At 47.9% G+C, this 20,215-nt stretch overlaps 1 protein-coding gene and 1 long non-coding RNA gene across 18 annotated transcripts in view; one reads left to right on the plus strand and one right to left on the minus strand.

The window, feature by feature from the left end:
* Nucleotides 1-20,215, plus strand: part of SORBS1 (sorbin and SH3 domain containing 1) — a 240,787-nt gene that overhangs the window by 136,353 nt on the left and 84,219 nt on the right. For 7 of the 16 annotated variants that reach the window (XM_073794154.1, XM_073794164.1, XM_073794165.1 and 4 more), the window contains 4 exons: nt 4,317-4,429; nt 10,438-10,800; nt 14,718-14,862; nt 18,715-18,744. In XM_073794154.1, coding sequence (XP_073650255.1) covers nt 4,317-4,429; nt 10,438-10,800; nt 14,718-14,862; nt 18,715-18,744 — 651 coding nt within the window. Of the gene's footprint in view, nt 1-4,316; nt 4,430-9,107; nt 9,828-10,437; nt 10,801-14,717; nt 14,863-18,714; nt 18,745-20,215 lie in introns of all 16 variants that reach the window. The other 9 variants (XM_073794158.1, XM_073794159.1, XM_073794160.1 and 6 more) reach the window with 2 other exon arrangements.
* LOC141276809 (uncharacterized) lies at nt 4,414-9,939 on the minus strand. Of its 2 annotated transcripts, none has more exons than XR_012326972.1 (4): nt 9,801-9,939; nt 7,604-7,696; nt 7,150-7,356; nt 4,414-4,551 (listed from the first exon to the last, which is right to left on the minus strand). It is a non-coding gene; the product is annotated as an uncharacterized lncRNA (long non-coding RNA). The 2 variants fall into 2 exon arrangements; XR_012326973.1 differs by lacking the exon at nt 9,801-9,939 and adding an exon at nt 8,068-8,394.

The following is a 20,215-nucleotide window of genomic DNA, read 5'->3' on the forward strand; positions in this document are numbered from 1 at the left end:
TGTGCTCCACAACGGGAGAGGCCACAACAGTGAGAGGCCCGCGTACCACCAAAAAAAAAAAAAAAAAAAAAAAAAAAGAATAGATGGAGAAAAAGATAAGGCAAAATAAATTAAACTTCTCATGGAAAGGTTTGGTCTCCTCAGGGCCGCAAAACCTCCTGAGGGACCCAGCTTTCCAAGGCCCTCCTCCATCACGGGAGCTCTGAGCTAACATTTATTGAGAGAAGCATTTTGACAGTCTCCCTAACCAAGAGTTAATAATTGATGATCATGTACATAAAATTTCACCTGCCACCCTCAGACACAAATGGCCCTGGGCTGCTACCAACCTTCAAGGTTCAGAAGAGTAGGTAACAGATGAAGGAGGATGAAGCGTCAGAAATGCAGCTCTTTTAAATAAGAAAGGAATGTTCTGAGGAGTCCTGGGAACTGCCTTTTTGGGGACAGGGTAAGGGGAACAGTTTTAAAGACTTGGAATGAGAAGAGAAAGTGGGTTGATTCCCGAGGATATTATGTTCTTAAGGCTATTTATTCAAATGGCAGAGTCAACTGCTCTAATTGCTGTGTCTGGGAAATGTTTTTCCCCTTATGCTCTGGATCCCGATCTTACTAAGCACGTACCTTATGCCACATACTTCCACTTAGTCCTTATGACGAGAGAGAAAATTTCTCATTTCACAGATGAGGCTATGTCCCTTGCTGCAGGATATGCAGTGAGCAAAACAGGATTCAAACTAGGCTGTCTGATTCCACAATGACAGTCCCTTTATGATACCTAAGGGTTTGGGAGGAACAGACTCACCTCAGCTTTCCACGACACATCTGTGTGCCAACATCACCTGAATAGAACCAACCCAGCCAAAGAGCAGACAAAATAACATGCTTCCACATCCGTGTACAAAGTTCACATCCTTTATTGATAGCCTCTCATCAGAACCTGTTGACATAGAGAACAAACGTATGGACACCAAGGTCGGGGAAGCGGGGCTGGGGGGGGGGGTGGGATGAACTGGGAGATTGGGATTGACATATATACACTAATATGTATAAAATAGATAACTAAATAGAACCTGCTGTATAAAAAAAATTTTTTTTAAGGGAACCTATTGACATTTAGTGCGTGTGTGTAAATCAAATAAATTTGATAGAATGACTTGACAAAGCCGGACTAGAAATAACCTAGGAAGGAAGATGAGATAGTAAAAGTGATAGATACAGGGGAGGAAGGAGAAACATTTTCATAGTGTGGCACCTGGTACCTGAAGGCCTGTGGGTGCAAGGAAATCTCGGGGCCAGGATCTGCATGGATGCACTAGTGAGTGTTAAAATGGTCACTTTTCCTGCTATATAGCACAAGGAAGTCTTCTCAATACTCTGTAATGAGGTATATGGGAAAAGAACCTGAAAAAGTGGAAATCAGTATATGTATAACTGGTTCACTTGGCTCTACAGCAGAAACTAACACAACATTGTGAATCAGCTCTACTCCAATAAAAATTTTTTCAAAACGGTCACTTTTAGGACACGTCACGTACCTGACCTCAGCAACCCTGTGCGATGTATGTGGGGTAAGGGTTATATTTTATAGATGGAAACAGTGAAATTTAGGGCGATCAACAGCTTGTCCTTGATTGCACGAGCTGGTACATCACAGTAATGTGAGTAAAGATCAAGTCCTGTAAATTTCCCAGCCATGTGGTTGGGACAAGAAGACAGATATCTAGGAATTGTCCCTAAGGGAGTGGCAGAAATGTGACAGCCAACCTGCTAAAAGAATGTGCAACTGAAACAGGTTATAAAAAGCTCGTTTTAGAGGAGGACGGAATTTGCAAAAATGGATACGGTTTCCCAGAGTAAGGATGTTTTTGAGTGTACGTTAGTATGTCATTGACTCTCAAAGTGAGCTTTGCGTTATGGACCAGCAGCCTTACTATAACCTGGAGACATGTTAGAAATACAAATTCTCAAGCCTCACTTCTCCTCTGAGTCAAAAACTCTGGGGATGGGGCCCTGCGATCTGTGTTTTAACAAGCACTCCTGGTGGCTCCGATGCAGATAGACTGCTGTACATGGATGCAAATCACTTGAAACCTGTTCCCCTGCCTGGCCTTTTGCTCTGACACCCTTTGGCTTCCACCATCTCCCTGGAATGTAGGCTCTGCTTTGTGGCAGATGGCAGGGTTGGTGGCCGTGGGGGGTGGACAGAGTGCTGCACTTGATTCTGGAGACCTGGGCTGACTGCTTTATCACTTCCTGGCTGTGTGACTTTGGGCCAGTCAATTGGCCTCTCTGTTTTTTTCATCCATGAAGCAGAGTGATTACCTACCTCACAGACTTGTGTACACTGAATTAAATACTAAATATATGCAAAAGTGGCCAACAGCGTCTGGCACTTAGAAAGACGTTTGATCCGGAAAGCCCATCTCTGATCCCTGAGGAAGCCACATTGAAATGGAGCCTTGGGCTGTGAGAGCTGCAGTGCTTTATTCCCCTCTTTATATAGGGTGAGATAAGGAGGCAACCAGAGAGGAGGAGGAAATTAAGGGACTGGCTCCATGAGGGGTTGGCAAACTGTGGCACTTGGGCCTAATCTGGCCTATGCTTATTTTTGTACATCCCTTTAACAAGGGATGGTGTGTGTGTGTGTGTGTCTGTGTGTGTGTGCGTGCGTGTGTGTGTGTGTAATATTTTTTGGCTTGTCTTTAATTAGACTTAGCTCTTATGCTTTTAAAAGTGGAATCAATCAGAAGGTAAGGGTGTAGGGGAATAATTTTCCAATACATTTCTTGTAAACTCAAATTCTTCTTTGGAATAAAGCAGGCTTTGGTTTACTGTTCACAAGGTTACTTCTGAGTTGCAAAAGAAATTACCCTCTTCAATCTGGGCTGCCACAATTGGACAGAAAGCATGAGGACGCTTTTTTCTTGCATCTGGGTTTTTATATTTTAAGGGTTGAAAGAAAAAGAATGTGCTGTGTGAAAATTACATGAAATTCAAACTCCAGTTTCCACAAATAAAGGTTTATTGGAACACAGCCACCCTCGTTCACTTGATATTGTTTGCGGCTGCTTTTGTGCTACAACAGCAGAGTTGAATAGTTGTGACTGAGCCCATATGGCCGTCAAAGCCTAAAGTATTTGCTAACTGGCCCTTTACAGAAAAGGTTTGCTAACCCCTGGGCTACATGGAAGATAGAGAATAGAGACAAGAGATGATGCAGAAGATGGTGGTAAATAACAAACGTTGCTGAGCTCCGCCAGGCACTGTTCTAAGTATCTCTCATGCATTATATCTTTTAATTCTTAAAACAACACGTATGAAGCAGGCATATCGTTACCCCCATTTTTTATATGGGAAAACTGAGGCTTATAACTTGCCCAGGGCCACAGAGCCCATAGGTGGAGGAGCCAGGATTTGAATTGAGGTCCAGCTGCCTTCCCAGCCAAGCTTGTGACCACTGTGCTGTCCTGCCTCGTGGTGCTGGTCAGGTTAGGAGAGGTTTAGGGTCTCTGAGCTGCTCCAGGCAATAGATGGAGGGCAGGGTGGTAGCTGGCTGAAGGGGGACAAGGGTGCCTTGTAGTATGATGAAAACTCAGGGTGATTAGATTTTGAAATCTTTATGTAGCTCGTTTAATGGAAAGAAGAAAGGCAGGCAGGGAGGAAAAAAAGCCCTTATCACAGCAGATACCTTGGGGCTTAAATCATGTTCTCCCCTTTGCGCAGCACCAACAGCCATGGAAAAAGTGCTTATCGATGTCTCCCTCTCCGGGTCTGTTAATTAGCCCAGGCTGCTGATGAGGAGAGGTCATTCTGGGCCCACGTCAGGCTTATAAAAGGGGAATGCAAGTTAGTGAGTCAGGACTGGACAGGAGAGTTCTGTGGCCTTTTTGTCTGTAAAATAAGAATGTCAAGAACAATTGTTTCTTCATTACTGTGAATGTGAGCCTTGTGTTTTCAAAGGTCAGCGCCTGTGAGCACATCATGGTTTAGAGTGGGTTCCTATGGTAATTAGACCATCGTGACTGAGGGCATTTTGTGTCAGGCAACGGAGTGCTGGAGTTTCGTCTTTCTGTGCAGTACGTGCTTGTTTCCTGCAAACGTAACCATTTCTGTTTTCCCCCCTTCTTGTTTTCATCCTTTGTGCGCCACATGTAGTTCTGGAGTCAGAGAATTCCTCAGCAGGTATGATTTCTCTTGCATCCTTTGTCCCTGCCTTCCACCAGGAACCCTTCAATTAGAGGGGAACCCTTCAATTAAGAGGAGAACCAGGGAGTGTTCCTGTGAGTGAGGGGTTTCTTCTTTTTTTCATCTCTCAGATGAGTGGAGGCTTCCTTCCAATGCTGATGCCAATGGAAACGCCCAGCCCTCTCCACTCGTTGCCAAGGGCTACCGAAGTGTGCATCCCAACCTTCCTTCGGACAAGCCTCAGGTAGGTGGGCGCCCAGGGCGGGGTGGGGACTGTTCTTGAGTCGTTTAGCTTTTTGCACTTGTGACTTCCTGCTCGCCCAGCTGGATGACGGACTGGCTTCTGAGTCCCACTTTTGGCCAATTCTGAAAAAGCCCCGGGAGGACCAGAGTTAGGGAGAAGTTGGGGTCAAGGGAAGCAGATGTATGGGATGAGGCTGGCCTGTACCAGGGTATCAGAAGCATAAGCCCAATATTCCGTAGGTTTGAAACGTGTGTGGAAATGTTCTGAAAGAGGGAATGCCAGGTGGGAAAAAGGTCTGAGCCTGTTTTATGAAAACTCTTTAGAGCATAATATTCAGAAGGCGACTGCACTCTTGTGTTTATTTCATTAATTTGCTCGTGTTGAGGCTGTAAGAGTTTCAGCAGTTCCGTCCTTACAGATTAAGATCAGGGAGCTGTGGCCAGCGCGGAATCCAGCAGCCTAGGAGCAGGCAGAAGCCAGAATGGCAACACAGCGGGCTTTACACTGCCTAGCGCTACCCTACGAAAGGAAGTGTGCCCCACGTTGTACAACTTGCAGTGGAATAATTCTGCTTAAGTTTTCCCCCTACGTTGTTTTCCTCATCTTTCTTTCTTCCCCTTCCTGTTGGCTGCACCCTGCAGCTTATGGGATTTTAGTTCCCCAACTAGGGATCAAACTCAGGCCCTGAGCAGTGAGAGCGAGGGTCCTAACCACTGGACTGCCAGGGACTTCCCTGCTTTGCCATCTTGACGAAAGTAATAGACCCTGTTTTAATTCAGGCAATCTGTGAAGAGTGTTTATTTATAGAGCGGAGTAATATCCATGGAACAGAGCAATCCTTTCTTTTAAAAAGAGCTGCGCTGCTCAAAAACGGCAGAAATGTGTTCCCTACGCAGTCCACCTCCCTGCGCCCGCCTGCCTTCTGTGCACATGCTCTCACAACTCGCAAGGAGCCTGGGGAATCCACGTGCCTTCCTTGTTCCCACCCCCGCTTCTCCCATAATCCTCTGGGTTCTGCTCGTGAGGACATAAAATTGCGCTCGTCCCTGGAATGAAACCAAGTCCGAGGTGATGCCTTCCTTCCCCTTTGCAGACCCTTGTCTCCCAGGCTTAGAGGAGGTTGCTGAATCGTGTGCCAAGGCAGCACTACTCAGCCTCCCCGCCCCTACCATGGCCTGTCTCCTGTAGCTACTGCCACGTGCATGCGGGGCCGCTGGTCAGGGCCAGGAGCTGTGAATGGGCCTGGCCTCCTGAAGTCCTCATTAGACTCGGGATGTGGGAGGTCTGTTGTCTGGTAAATGACTGGCCATAGTTTCCCTGTTTCTAAGACCTTTCCCAGCATCTAAGTCTGCTGCTGGTGGCAGGCACGCTTCCTTCTTGGCGTTCTCGAGGTTGGATACAGTTGGCTCTATATCCAGGGTAGGAAATAGTTCTGATTAATTCAAGGCAAGTATAGAAGCACATCCTCTTCCACTATCAGGGACTTAGCCCACAGGGTAGCTCACTAATTCCTTTTGGCTTCTTAAATAGCTCTTCTACAGAGAGAATTTTAACAGCGTGTGAAGTAAATAAAAATCCCCTTTAAATACATGTACTTACAGCAACTTTACTGAGCGTTTGTTGTGTTTGGATCACTGTGTAAACATTGCCCTCAAGGCGTGTGTAAGGGTGACCTCATAACAAGGATAACCGTCCTGTAATGTGGGCTACGCATAGTGTATGCATTTTCTCATCGGTCACTATCCGGGAATTTTCTTTTTACCTGGGTGTCTGAAAAGATACCTGGCATATTGCTGATGTAGAGGTGTTATTCTATATATTCAGTGTAAAACTGGCCACCCAACTTTCAAGAGGCTTGAGGTCATAGATTCATTTTCTGAACGCAAAAATGACTTCTTGTCTCTGTAGCTATTGCCAGAGCTGTAAGTATACGCTGGCTTAGACAAAGCCAAGGTGGGCTGGGCTGCTCTCTGCTCTGGCTTGGTTACAGATGAAGACAGCTCTCAGACACCTGCAGGCCTAGCATCCCCTCCTAAGGATTGAGTTGGAGTCCGGGACACACGGGCCAGAGGGGAATCCTATCTCCTGATGCTCCCACGTCTGCCTTTCCTCCTGCTGCCCTGCTCTCCTCACCCGCAGTGATGCGGAATCAGGGCTCTCCCCTCTCTGACAGCAGCATCTTGGGGATCCCCAGTGGAGGCAGGGATTGATAGTTTCTGGAACTGTACATACTAGGAACATGTCAGATTCTTCAAGCAGCCCCATTTTTGTCACCACCCCATCTTCTAAAAAGATAAATGGGATTTCATTAGTGGCCAGCTGGGGAGGAATGCCAGCTGCCTATATGGTTCCCACAATGTTGACAATAAAACAGAAAGTAGTTCCTTACATGTAAAGTGACTGTGCCTATCCCCCTCCTTCTCTAGAGCTCAAAGGAGCCCCAGGACAGGAAGGCCTTGGCTCTGAGTGCGTTGTCAACACTCTGGGGAAGCGTCCTCTCTACAGGGTCAGAGCCCTGGGAAGGCTCAGGCCTGTTATAATGCAGCCCTGGCACCTTATATGGCCACAGCCAAATTAAGTTAAAAAGTCATTGAAACCGATTTCTATCTTTGGGCAAGAAGAAATCACATGTGGGACACTTGAGCTCGAAGTAAAAGTAAATTTGAGCCTAACTCAAAATTGCCTTTTACTTACCTCCCTGGCAACCATCGTCAACTTACCCACAGTCCCTTTGGCGCGTGCTTGGTCAAGTGTTTTGTTTCTGGAGAGCATCGTTTTAGTCTGTGAGTACACCCCAACCTCCAGCCTAAGTTCACTGAAACCGAGAGTACATCTGGATGGTTTTGCTCCTACTAATGACTGAAGATACATTTTGTATTTTTGGCTGGTACACATGGCCACATTCCACTGGCAGTGTCCTGGGCACCCTGTGGAAAGGATAGGCATCAAGTTAACCTAGCTTGCTGAGGGATGGGCTGTTTACTGTCTCTGGGTTAATATTCTAGTCCAGACTCATACTTTATTCTCACTTATTTACCCTCACTAGCATCCCTTCCCCCTTGCTGCCTGCACTCCACAAAAAATAAAAATAAAATAGGCCCACACCCTTGCATCCTCCCAGTTTGGGGTCACAATCCATTTGCCATTTATCAACCAAACTCTAATGTACTTTACCTGTGCAATTTAGCGGAAGGTTCTCATTTTCTTCTCATACTGGGCTATCTTTAAAGAGAGGGCCAGTGAAGAAAATCTAGGTGTCTTAGGCTGCTGTAAGAAAGTATCAAAGACAGGTGATTTAATCAACAGACATTTATTTCTCACAGCTCTGGAGGCTGGGAAGTCCAAGATCAAGGTGCCAGCCTGTTAGGTTCCTGGTTAGGGCTCTCTTCCTGTCATGTAGACACCTGCCTTCTCACTGTGTCCTCACCTGGTGGAAAGACAGGGCTCTGGTCTCTCTTCCTCTTCTTACAAGGACCCCTATCCCATCATGGGGTCCCACCCTCATGACCTCATCTAACCCTAATTACCACCCACAGGCCCCATCTCCAAATGCCACCACTTGGGGTTAGGGGTTCAGCTTAAGAATTTGAGGGGTCACACATCCAGTCCATAACATTAGGAAGATAAACGTATCTTACTTGATTCCAAGTTGAGCCACAGGTTGACAGGCGGCTGTCCTTGAAATGAGGATCATCTGGAGATTTACCCCATTTCCTGACCCTCTGCCTCGCTGAGACCCAGGGAGGAGCGAGGGGCTGTGTTGAGGGAGAGGGCATGAGGTGGGAACTACAGTTTTCTAGCTCTGAGCCTGGAACCAGAGCTTTGGGCTTAAACCATGAGCCTGAGGCTGATCACCCCCTTTAGGATTGTCTGTGCCTGGTGGGCTGGGTGGGAATGAGGAATGGTCTGGAATTTGGTGAACAGGCACCGTCCAAGCCAGTCAGATGCTTCATTGCCTGGTCTCTTTGTTCTGGGTGCGTCAAAAATGGGAGACTGCATGCTTTTAACCTCATGCCTGTCTTCCTTCTAATAAGTAGTCCCATCACATTGTTTCCTCTGAGACAAGACGTGCGGATTCTAAGTCCTTAGCTAGCATTCTCTTCTTGGTGAGTTTTAAGTTGTTATGCTTATGGAACTGATGCTAAATCTTAGTGACTCAATTAAGATGGCTGCCTCCTGTGAACACCTAAGGATGATTCTTCCAGTTGTCCGTTTCCTGAGGGAAAAGAATGGAAGACACTCGAGTTGGAGGGAACTTAAACTTTTAAAGCTGAAGGTACAAAGAGGAAAATCTTTGAGGTCTGGAGAAAACTGGGGCCGCTGGGGCTTCTTCCGCTGGCGTTTAACCCTTGGGCACCCTTCTTGGGTCAGGAGGTCTCAGACGGTACAGGTCAACCCAGGACTCGTGTCAACCTGACTTAGCACCTGGGCTGAGCTCAGCCTCCCTGTGATGTAAAGGAGAGTCAGGCCTGCCTCTCCAGGTGAGTAGGAGTCAGTCCTTGGCTTTACCGCAAGGAGAAATGTACGGGCCATGAGGAGTCTAAGCTGAGGATTTGCTTAAAAACGTGTCCAGAGTTGTTTTTTCTTCAGGTCGTGTTGTGCTGTTTCTAATGGTCATCCTTCTTTCCATTTCCCCTCCTCTTTCTTTCTTTTTATTGTCTTAAAAATACTACCAAAGGTCCTCTCTCCCGCGTGCCCTCCTCTCCCTCAAGAGGACTGCTTTGCATGGCAGCCCCCCGGCACCCGCAGTTCCTTCAAGGACTCCCTTTACCTGAGCTCACCAAAGCCATACGGCCCACCCGGCACCCCCAGCCAGCAGAGCCCCTCACGACCCCGGCCCGTCTCCGTCCCCCTGGCAGCCAGATCAGCGCCCGGAGGTGTGCCGTGTCCTGGGCCCTCACTTCCGGGTTCCACGCTCCCCAGTGCTTGGTCCCACCCCCAGCAGTGCTGTGCAGCTGCCAGGACAGTTTATAGAGAGAATGTGAGCTCTAACCCACGTCATGAGGCAGTTGGGAGTAAAAAGGTCAGCAGCTTATATGTACCTTGTTTATCCCGTAACATTCGCCCCGTGGCATCGGCAAACCTCTCTGGTGTTGCACGTGACCCAGACAAAGGCACTCCCTTGGAAGCTGCGGGCACTCGAGCACGGGCTCCCAGCATTGCCTCCTGCACAGCCGGCGCGGGGAAGCCACCCTCTGCTCCTTCTCCTGGCCCTCCCAAGCTATTCTCTGCCATCCGTAAGGATGCCATTAGCCGTGGCGAGAGTCCTTCCCCGGGGACTCGGCCTTCATCAGCAGACGCAGTGAGACCACCTGTGCTAGGCCCCCAGGTTACCTCTGATCCCGAAAACCGGAAGAGAAAAGAACCTTACCTTTTGCAGCCCTGTTATCCAGCCAAGGCAAGGAACTAGGAATGTTTGTGTGTCTCCTACACCGTCTCTTTCGAAAACTCGTGCGAGCAGCTTGTTTGTTTTCTGGGCCGCCCTACCTCCTTTCCCCCGTGAACGGTGCTGCAGCTTGAGGCGCAAACCCTTCTGTCTCAGCATCTCAGCACAGTCCTCCCTGTGTCTCCCCGCCTCTCTTTTCTATAAATACGTAAGTATGCTGGAGCCTAGAATCCGGAGACTAATAATATGGTGAACTATTCTGTTACATGTGTTTTGTAACAAGGTGCCAAAGAGACTGTATTTACTCCCAAGCTTTCAGGCTCTGCAAGCAGTTTTGGGGTTAAACACAGCCTGCCTGCCTGTTCTGTTGTTCTCTTTTTCTCAAGTGTTAAAGGACTCAAAAATAGATGGGTGGAAAGTAAACTTGGATGGGGTTCCCTCTGTGTCATAGTGTCAGGAGGCCAACTGGCTAGCACTGACTGTCTCGTGTACTCTGAGGAAAGGGCACTGATTAAATGTTTCTCAGCGTACATCACTGCATGTCCGCTCTCAGCTGTTTAAATATGGAATTCCTTCTTCCCTGCTGTACCCCTTTACGTAATGACCCCCTTATTTCCTACAGGATGCCACTTCCTCCAGCCCAGCCCAGCCTGAGGTAATAGTTGTCCCTCTCTACCTGGTTAACACTGACAGAGGGCACGAAGGCACTGACAGACCTCCAGCATCTCTGGGGCCCCACGGCCCCCCGGTCCCGGCGGCCGTCCCTGCCGGCTCACCTCTGACCTTGCCGACTCTAGACGATTTCATTCCCCCTCATCTGCAGAGGCGGTCTCACCACAGCCAGCCAGCCAGCACTCCTGGCTCCCTCCCCCCCGTTAGCCAGACACCGCCATCCTTCTCACCACCGCCTCCGCTGGTCCCTCCGGTCCCCGAGGGCCTCCGCAGAATCTCGGAGCCTGGCCTCACGGGAGCTGTTTCGAGTACCGTAAGCTTGCTAGATCCCCTTCCTCACAGCCTTCCTGAATGTCTGCTCCCGGCAGTAAAGAGAAAAAAAAAAAAAGAAAAGAAAGAAAGAAAACCCCAAAATCCCTTTCTCACTCAAGTACTAAGTTCTGAGAGAGATGTTGGCTGCCCTGTGCTTGTGTGATGACGGGACCCGTGTTTGCTTTCACTAGAGCATGCCTCCCCTGTGTGTTCCGTGGGCCCCTTGTGGCTGTCCAGCAACCTCTCTAGACCCTCTTCCTCTCTGTCCTGTTTGGAATGCACATCTCCCTGCAGAGCAGACCACCTCTGTGGCTTTCCTTTGGCTGGCTGTGCTCCTCGTAGGCCAGGCAGATGTAGTGCGGAGAGCAGAGGAAACCTGAGGAATTGTGTGGAAAAGCCATCAGTAGGCATGGTGCTAACTGTTTTTCTAACAGGGAGCAGGGAGGTTCTAGGGGAGGGAAAGATTCACTCGTGCTGATTTTGCAAGTAAGCAAACTCTCTTTTATATACAGCAATGGCAGAGAGTGGGTTTAAAAAAAAGTTTAATTGAGCAAATGGATATACAAGCCTGGTACAAGCATTAGCACTGTTTCCTCAAAAGGCAGAAATTTGCTGGGGCCCCTGCAGGGTGGCTGCCAGGGGCTTTGGAGGCAAAACAGTACCTGCCCCAGTGGTCATGGGAAGTTAGAGTGTCCCGACACTTCAGGTCCTGTCCTGCGAGGGACGAGGCCCCATCGTAATGGGAAAGCCCAAGTGCTTTAGAGGAAAGGCCAAGTCAAAGGGCTCAGTCTGTTCTCCCCTCAGGAGCCCTGGGAGCTGAGAGACTGCAAGAACCTCAGTGTGAGTCGTAGAATGGGGACGCACGGATCTGTCGGGGCTGTGGGTGCAGTGGAACTGAGTACGCAGAAGTTTCTGATACAGGGCTTGGCACGCAGAGAGTGCCCAGTAACTGTTAGCTTTGGGGCTGAGGAGTTGCCCTAGCAAATGGACCAGAGCTCCTCAAAAATAAGTGGCTGACTAAGTAGCAGTTCATCATTGAGTTCCTGCCACGTTCTGGTTTTCCTGCTAGATCCTGTGGGCACAGCTGTGAACAGGATTTATCTGAGTGGTGTATTGGTGCTCAAGTGTAGCGTACATGGGATCCTCTGAGGTTATACTCCTTGAGTTTCTTATTGAGTGGGTCTGGGGAGGGGCCGAGGACTGAGATGTGGTAACAGGCATCCTGGGGGATTCTGACGCTGAGGATCTGTGGACCACATTTTAAAACGTAGCAACCTAGTGGGCCATGCAGTTGGCTGCTGGAATTAAACGTTCATTGACATCCCTCTGCGGAAAGAGGTATGCCTACAAAACTGGCTCCAGTGGCTCATTAAACTGAAGCCAGTCACACAGAAAGCGGGAAGGAAACTTGTTTTTTGACTTGTAAAAGAAATTACAGTGAGATATCAGGCACGCCAAAGCTGGGAAAGGGTACATCCCGGGCGGGGTCCTCTTCTCTAATCTCTAGGTACAGCACATCACGGTTAGGTGAGGACCTGGCCAGATGTGGTCCAGGGGCTTTGGATATCCTAGCTTGGAGCTTGTCCACTCAGCCCTGTTGGAGGAAGGTGCCAGATTGTTCGCTGATGCGTTCTCCTCAATTTGTAGGTGCTCAATTTGTAGGTGCGTTTAGAAGCCGCTCTTGTTTTGGAGAGTACAGGCACAGAAGGTTTCTCTGGAGCGTCATGTAAAGCAAATCTTATTTTTAGTGCACTAGTAGCTTTCTTGTGTACCCTACACTTTGTCATTTGCATCGATCTAGATTTTCATATTGAGTTTGTCTCATGCGTGCCAGGACAGATGAGTTGGGACAGTGTCCTCAATTTCTCAAACCTGTTTGGTCAGCCTGGTACTGACTTCCCAGGAGGACTTCCTTTGGCCCGATAACTTCTGGTTTGGCCCTGGGTACAAACAGTAAGAGGTGAAAAAGGAAACTGGTTGGATTCCTGCAATGAGTGAGAATTGTCAAGAGGAACAGGAGCCCCTGTGGATGGTGGCCAAGCCACAAGTTGATATCTGCTCCATCTGCAGGGATTGGAGAGTAAGAGGGAAGAAAATTCCTGTTAATTGATCCAGGTTCTTTTAGCCAATAGCTATTTTTGTGATGTTCCCGAGATAAGAGTTACACCAGAGTAAAATCTGTGAGATGCTTAATGTTCACACGATCCATCCAGGCATTTATACTTTACGGAGCTGTATGCCTGATTTTTTGTGTGTTTCCTGGGGGCATTGTGGCAGATTTATCTTTATTACATCACTTCGGAAGTCAATTAGGAAAAGTGTAATTGCTTTTCCACTATACCAAAGAAAAAGTTGAGATGAGGCACTTTTTGAACGAGATCATATTGTGCCTCTTGAGTCTTAGGGAAAGGTTTTATTTACTAAACTGAGCTGCCACTCATAATTAACAGCGATGACATTAGGGCACTTTCAGAAGAGGTGAGCTGACCAAGCCAGTGTTTTTTTGTTTGTTTTTGTTTTTTTTTTTTTGGTACGCGGTATGTGGGCCTCTCACTGCTGTGGCCTCTCCCATTGCGGAGCACAGGCTCCGGACGTGCAGGCTCAGCGGCCACGGCTCACGGGCCCAGCCACTCCGCGACATGTGGGATCTTCCCGGACCGGGGCACGAACCCGTATCCCCTGCATCGGCAGGCGGACTCTCAACCACTGCACCACCAGGGAAGCCCCAAGCCAGTGTTTTTAAAGGAAGCTCCTACTGTGTGTCAGGAGCTATCCTGGGTCCTGACACTCACATCCTCTCTTTTGGTGGGCACGTGTTCTCTTGCTACAGAGGTTGTTCAGAGACACCTTTGCTGGTAGGCGACTACTGTCAGCCATGTGGCATTTACTGAGCACGCGTGGTCTGCAGGGCATTGTGCTAGGTGCAGGGGGAAGAGGAGGAAGGGAGGCATAGCCCTTGTCCTGCAGGTATTTACAGAGCAGTTGGTCTCTGGTGGCGCACACTGACTGCTTCGAGCTACACTTTTATCTAGAAGGTCTTGTTCTTCAGACCTTTGGGGAATGACATTGTGGCTTTGGGGTGTGTAAACTTCAGAATAGAAACTTGGCAAAATTTATAGGCATGATAGAGGAAACTGTCTACATATCTTTACTATGTTTTGAGGTCCTATTTTCATGTGTTTAAAAAGACTGCTATTATTCCCATCACGCAGATTATAATGTTAGTAGTAATAATTTTATTGGTATTTCTGGCAGACACCTCAGGATTTCCAAGTCAGGATTTTCATAAGTCTTTACTTCAGAGATCTTTGTCAGTCAATATTAGAGTGAGAAAATGTCACAGTACGACAAGATAATGTCCAGATCTCAGAAGTGCGTGCTAGTAGGGTCGTTCACTGGTGTAGGTAAGAGTAGCTTTCCAAGAGTTCCAGTGCTTAACTCTTCCCTCTTCTTACGTCAATGGCTTCTCGTCCTCACAATGTCTCGTGTTGCTCTAAACAAGTACTAAACTTTCCTGATTTTCCCCAATTAAACCACCTTTTGTTCTCAGATTGCATTGGGGATTGCATGAGTTTTGCATGTTATGCTTCTTCGAATTTGCTTTTTCAGTAACCGGATTGAGCCACAGTTATGACCAGATGAAAATAATGAATGACGTTGCTGAGACTTCGAGTAACAGTCACCTTCCTTCTCTCCCTTTACTAATCCCAACAAAGAGAATAAACATTCCAAATTAAACTTATCTAACTGGAATTAATATGTCTCACTGGTTACATTTCTTTTTATAATTAAGGTCCTTGTAAAGCTTTAATTCTCTTCTTCTTTTTTTTTTTTTTTTTTAATTCTCTTCTTTTTAAAAAGTGGTACCTCTCGGTTTCACGTAGTTGCAGTGAGTGACAACGTTTGTTTTCTTTTCAGGACTCAAGTCCTCTACTAAATGAACTTTCTTCATCGCACGTTGGAACTGATTCCCAGACCTTTGCACCAGTTAGCAAGCCATCATCTGCCTACCCCTCCACGACAATTGTCAATCCTACTATTGTGCTCTTGCAACATAATCGAGGTAAGGGATCTGCAAGGAGCACCCCGCCCCCAGCTGGCTGGAATCAGCCATAGCTGCACTGTGACATCTGGGGCTAGGATTCTGCCATTCCACAGCATCTTCTACAAATCCCATCCTTCCCCGAGGCCATCTGCCCCAGTTTACTCACTCCCACGACCCACAAAGTAGATCACAGCAGCAGACAGAGGCCCCTGTCTGGGCATGAGGTCAGGTGTCTGAATAAGTAAGTAGGTGACGTGTGTCCCACAGCCAGGGTATTCAGTTTTCTTCAGATGGGAGCTCCAAAAAGAAAGAAAAGACAGAAAGGAAAACATCTGCCCCTTAATTACCGTCATGAGAGTTCTCGTCAGGGCTCTGCTAGGAAAATCCAGGTGCAGTAATACCTCTTTTAATTACTGTCCTAAATCCTGTAGTTCTGTGACATGAATTTTCTAGAAAGTAAACTTTTGAGCACCAAAATTCAAAAAAAAAAAAGGAAAACCTACTGGATGGGACATTTTCTAGAATAGAAAACATGTTTTTGTATCTCTGAAACAGAGGCTTTTGAACTTTTTCTTAGTGACTCATGGCCTTCATTCTCTCCAGAAGTCACTGCACTGGGCTTTCCCTCAGTGGCCCCCTCTGGGGACTTGACGTTGGTGTGGCTTTTTGCCCCTTGCCCTATGTGGCCCCCGGTACGCGGGCCTCTCACTATTGTGGCCTCTCCCGTTGCGGAGCACAGGCTCCGGACGCTCAGGCTCAGCAGCCACAGCTGAGAGTTTTCATGTTTGTTTTCTAGAGTTTCTCTGACTGCTGCTGGTTGGTTCTTCCCTTTCTCTGAAGGGGTGTTATAGGGGAAACGGAGCGCGTTGAGGTAGTAATGATATATGTTGACCCTTCTGCTTTAAAATCCCAGAAGATGATTCTAAGTCCCAAGTTTTCCTTTTTGAAATTCCATAGAGGAATAAACGTCCCCTTCACAAAAGTCCTTTGCGATGTGAAATGTAAAGTCTTCAAGCAGTTTCCTAGTGTAGAAAGGGCTCTTGAGTCTGAATTTCAAAGAACGGTGGAGGTTTAATTATTTTATTTAGAGCTCAGAGCTCGGTACCAAATCTTCCTTTTCTTGACTCCCTGCTCGCCTACTGCATACTTTTCCTCCCCTCCCCTCCCTCTCTGTATTGACTTGGATGAGAATGGGACTGGAGTCTATTTTTAATTGTTTTCCGTATTAAATGGAGTTTTCTATTTCCTGCCCCAAACTTGAAAAGCAGATGAATGAAACATTTTCTCTCACAGCCATCCCACTCAAATCATAGTTATTTTAGTAATTTTGTTTTTTTTCATTCTGTGTGGTTCCCATATTAATTTTCACCCATGAATCTATGTTCTTCAAAAGATAGAAGGGCCCCACCACCTACACTAAGCTACATAAGAGCCCGTTTTCCTTTCAGCAGTGCCATCCCCCTTGCTGGCAGTAGCCTTCTCTGCCCAGAAAGTGCCCATAATGCAGGACAGAGTGAAATGCTGGTTCTCTATGAACTTCTTTATGACTCATCTTTTTAAAAAACCCACTCAAAAAGAAGCAAGTTAGTTCCCAGAAGGAAGGGCAGTTTACTCCCAAGGCCGCTTGGTTTTTGGGAAATGCCAAGTGTAATGCCAGCTACTTCTGGTGGCACCTAGTGAGACATTTTTGGGCACAGAAGTGCCTGTGCTTCCTTCTTGCTTCTTCCCTGAACAAATGGAGTCTTATTTGCTCAGATGCCTTTGGTTCTTGCCTTTCTCTTTTGTCCAAGTCCTGCCTTTGGGCTTAAACATCAGAATCGTGCAGCCTGAATCACACGTTCCTCAGGAAAGGGTTCAAGTACTTTGCCGTTTGGAATTAAAAGGTAGCTTCCCCTACGCTCCTTAAGGAGGCGGGAAGAGTTGAGGAGCACGGAAACGCCCAGTGCAACTGACTTTGGATCACTAATCATCAACTCACTTTAGGTCAGGCATTTTTGGCTTCGCTTTGGAATTTACCCAGCCTGACAGCCCTGCTTTGCCTCACAAAACGTACCCGTGAAAACAATTTAACTATTGCGAAGTCTCCTGAGGGAGCGATAACTCTGCTCCACTTCTAGAATTCTAGTTTAGTCATCGTAAAAAAAGTTCCCGTTGTTCCCGCCTAGGCTGCCCCAGGGCATAGTGCGACAATAACCCTGTCTCCCCAATTCAGGCCCCCCTACTGCAAACAAACGGAGGGGCACTGCGCCTCTGGCCTGGCTCTCACAGTTGTGTAAACATAGCCCTTGCCCCTCTCTGTGGAGCTTTCCGTCCCACATGTGTTTGAGGGCAGATGGCTTATGATCAGTCTGGGGAGGAGGATTTAAACTGGAAAACTCTCAGGACTGAGAGTGCACGGGTGGTTCTTGGTCTCCAGTGTGCATAGCATGCTGGGAGTCACATTCAGGAGGTCTTTGGCTGGGAGGCATGGGGGAGAAGCTCTGCATTTTTCAGCACGCTTGCAGGGCAAGTCCATGGACCACATGAAGGACAGGAGTTCCCCGCGGTCCCAGACTTCTAGATCTCATGGTCACGTGAAACGGCCTGGGGACTAGCCTGGGGTTGCTAATTTCTAACTTTTGCTAAATAACACTCTTGAAAAACAACCACTGTGATCTACACTGCATGCATCTCTTTCTATGAAGGAAAGGCTATTCCACACCTCAGAAGTGCGATACCACATAATCTTTTCAACTGAATAAATTTGCTTTTGATTGCTAGGGAAGGCCTTGCTTCCAGCTTGGAGACTAGCGTTTGGTTACCATAGATCCAGTGAGCACTTTGATTTAAACAGACAAGGAAACTGAGGCTGAGACGTTAAGTGGTTGGTCAGTGCCATCTGGCAAGTTGCTGGCAGAGCTGAGCCTAGGGCTCTGCTGGGCTTCTGTGGTACAGCTAGTGTGAACCTTGCCCACGTGCCCGACGTACACAGGGCAGCTTCCACCAGCTGCGAGCTCCCCTGCTGCTCTGTTTACTTCTCGCCATGCTGGTTCTGGAGGGAGGGTGGGGATGCTGCCAAGGGGGACGATGACAGCACCCTTGGGCTGGCAAGTGTTCTATTTTTATACATGTGGCTGCTTTATATTTAGCAGCTGTAGAAGGTAAAGGTCATGTCTGTGCTTATCCCAAAGCACATACGCACAGAACTCTCCAAAGGAGATGCTGGCCTCCCCACCGCGAGACTGCCCAGGAGGGTGGGAAACCAATGGACCTCCCACTGTTAAGGAACCAGTGGGACCTGCTGATTAGAGTTGGAAAGAAACCTGGGAGACCCAGGTTCTAGACGCAGCTCTGATTTTCAGTGTCATCTTGGGTAGTTAGTGCCCCTTATGTGAGGTCTCTCAGCCAGTGCTGACCTACCTGCTAGAGTTACTGTGAAGATGAAAAGCGTTCACACACGTGAAAGCTCTTAAAACAATATCTGGCATTTCACAAGCTCTCAGATGGTAGCTGCCATGGTTATGATTACATTCCCTCAAAAGGTACCAAGACTGGGGTGTATAAGGTCCTGCTCCCTTGAGACCAGGGGAGTTGAGGGCCTCCTTCAGTGATCAGATCACTTTAAGAGGTAAACAACCATAAAACAGTGATTGTTCCCTGAATCCTGGCACGAATCTAGGGGGAGAGGGACAGGAGACACCACACCCAGATGATGAAGCCACATTAATATCCCTGTATGCAGCTGGACTATACAGCATTTTAGCATCTAAGCCCAGAGGACAGTAAGGACACAGGTTTGGGGATCCTAACGAGTTATGCCGGGACTTCTTGGTCTTACCATGTCTGTGTAAATCTCACTTACACTGTGTTTTTTTTTGTTTTTTATCACAGAACAGCAGAAACGACTCAGCAGCCTTTCAGGTAGGTGAGAAATATTTATTTACATACTAACACGTGTTCCTGCTAAAGCCATCTTCTGTCCACCACCTGATGTGTTCAATCAGTGAAGTCTTGCGAGCTTCTCTGATGTGTTGGGAACTGCTTATTGCTGGCTGCAAGGATGATCAAAACAGGCATGGTTCCTGCCTCCCTGGAACTTGAAGGCTGGTGGGGGCACACTAGTGGTGCAAACTAGTAAACGTGTCCAGTGGGACAGTGACAAGTGCCTTGATCGGTAAGAACTGGCTATTCTGAATAAAAAGGACAAGGAGCTATGCTTTGGATGGAGTGCACCTGGCCAGCATCATTGAAGAAGCCACCTTCCTATTGCTTCTGTGTCTCTTCTAGGGTGTGACAATCTGGGGTTGGGAAATGTGGATCAGTTCTCTCCTTTTTGGGTGGCAAACCCAAATGCCAATAGATGACCCTGGGATGATGGACCAAGGGGAGAGCCTCCAGACCAGCAGTGCCTGGAAGAGGGTTGGGGAGCACAGCTTCCTGAACTTGAGCTGGCATCAGACCCTCCTGGAGAGCTGGCCAAAGCCCAGATTCCCGGACCACACCTCCAGAGCTTCGGATTTCATGGGTATAGGCGAGAAGTTGCATTTCTTTTTTCTTTTTTTTAATATTTATTTATTTATTTGGCTGCGTTGGGTCTTAGTGGCGGCATGAAGGATCTTCGTTGCGGCACGTGGACTCCAGGGTTCTCTATTTGTGGTGTGCAGGCTCAGTAGTGGTGCACGGGCTTAGTTGCCCCACAGCATGTGGGATCTTAGTTCCCTGACAAAGGATCGAAACCACGTCCCCTGCATCGGAAGGCAGATTCTTAACCACTGGACCACCAGGGAAGTCCCAGAAGTTGAATTTCTAACCAGCTCCCCGGCGATGCTGATGCTTCCCTCTGTACTGACTGCACTGGAATAGCAGGTTTCATCAAGAGCCGACAGTGGTGGGGAGTGACTGCAAATATAATCAGATATCAGGGCTCACTGCCTGACAGAGTGCGCAGGATTGGGACAAGGTTGGGGTGGGGAGGGAACCCAGGAATGGGAATGTTTGGCCATTTCCTTCCGGCTTTCTGCAGCCATAATCCTGGTTCTCCCACCTACTGATGGTGAGACCTAAGGCAGGTTACTGATGATCTAAACTACAGATCAGTTTTTATCTGCCAGATAGGGAAAGCAGTAGCGCCTCCTGGGTTCTGCTTGTCAACATCTTAGCACTGAGTACTGGCACTCACGTGCTTGATAGAAATGAACTACTGTTGTCAGTAGGCGCCTCCGCTGGCTCACTTGTCGTTTTATCGAGTGCCTACTTTGTGTAAGACACCAAGCCAGGCTCTGGGGCTGTTTCAGGGAACTGTGCTGCCCTCAAGCAGCTAATGGTGTGACATCGTGGCTTGGAACCTTGTTTTGGTCATGGACTCATTTGGAGAATCTAAGCAAGGCAGTAG

Source organism: Tursiops truncatus, chromosome 16 (assembly GCF_011762595.2).
Source record: "Tursiops truncatus isolate mTurTru1 chromosome 16, mTurTru1.mat.Y, whole genome shotgun sequence".
Lineage (NCBI taxonomy): Eukaryota > Metazoa > Chordata > Mammalia > Artiodactyla > Delphinidae > Tursiops > Tursiops truncatus.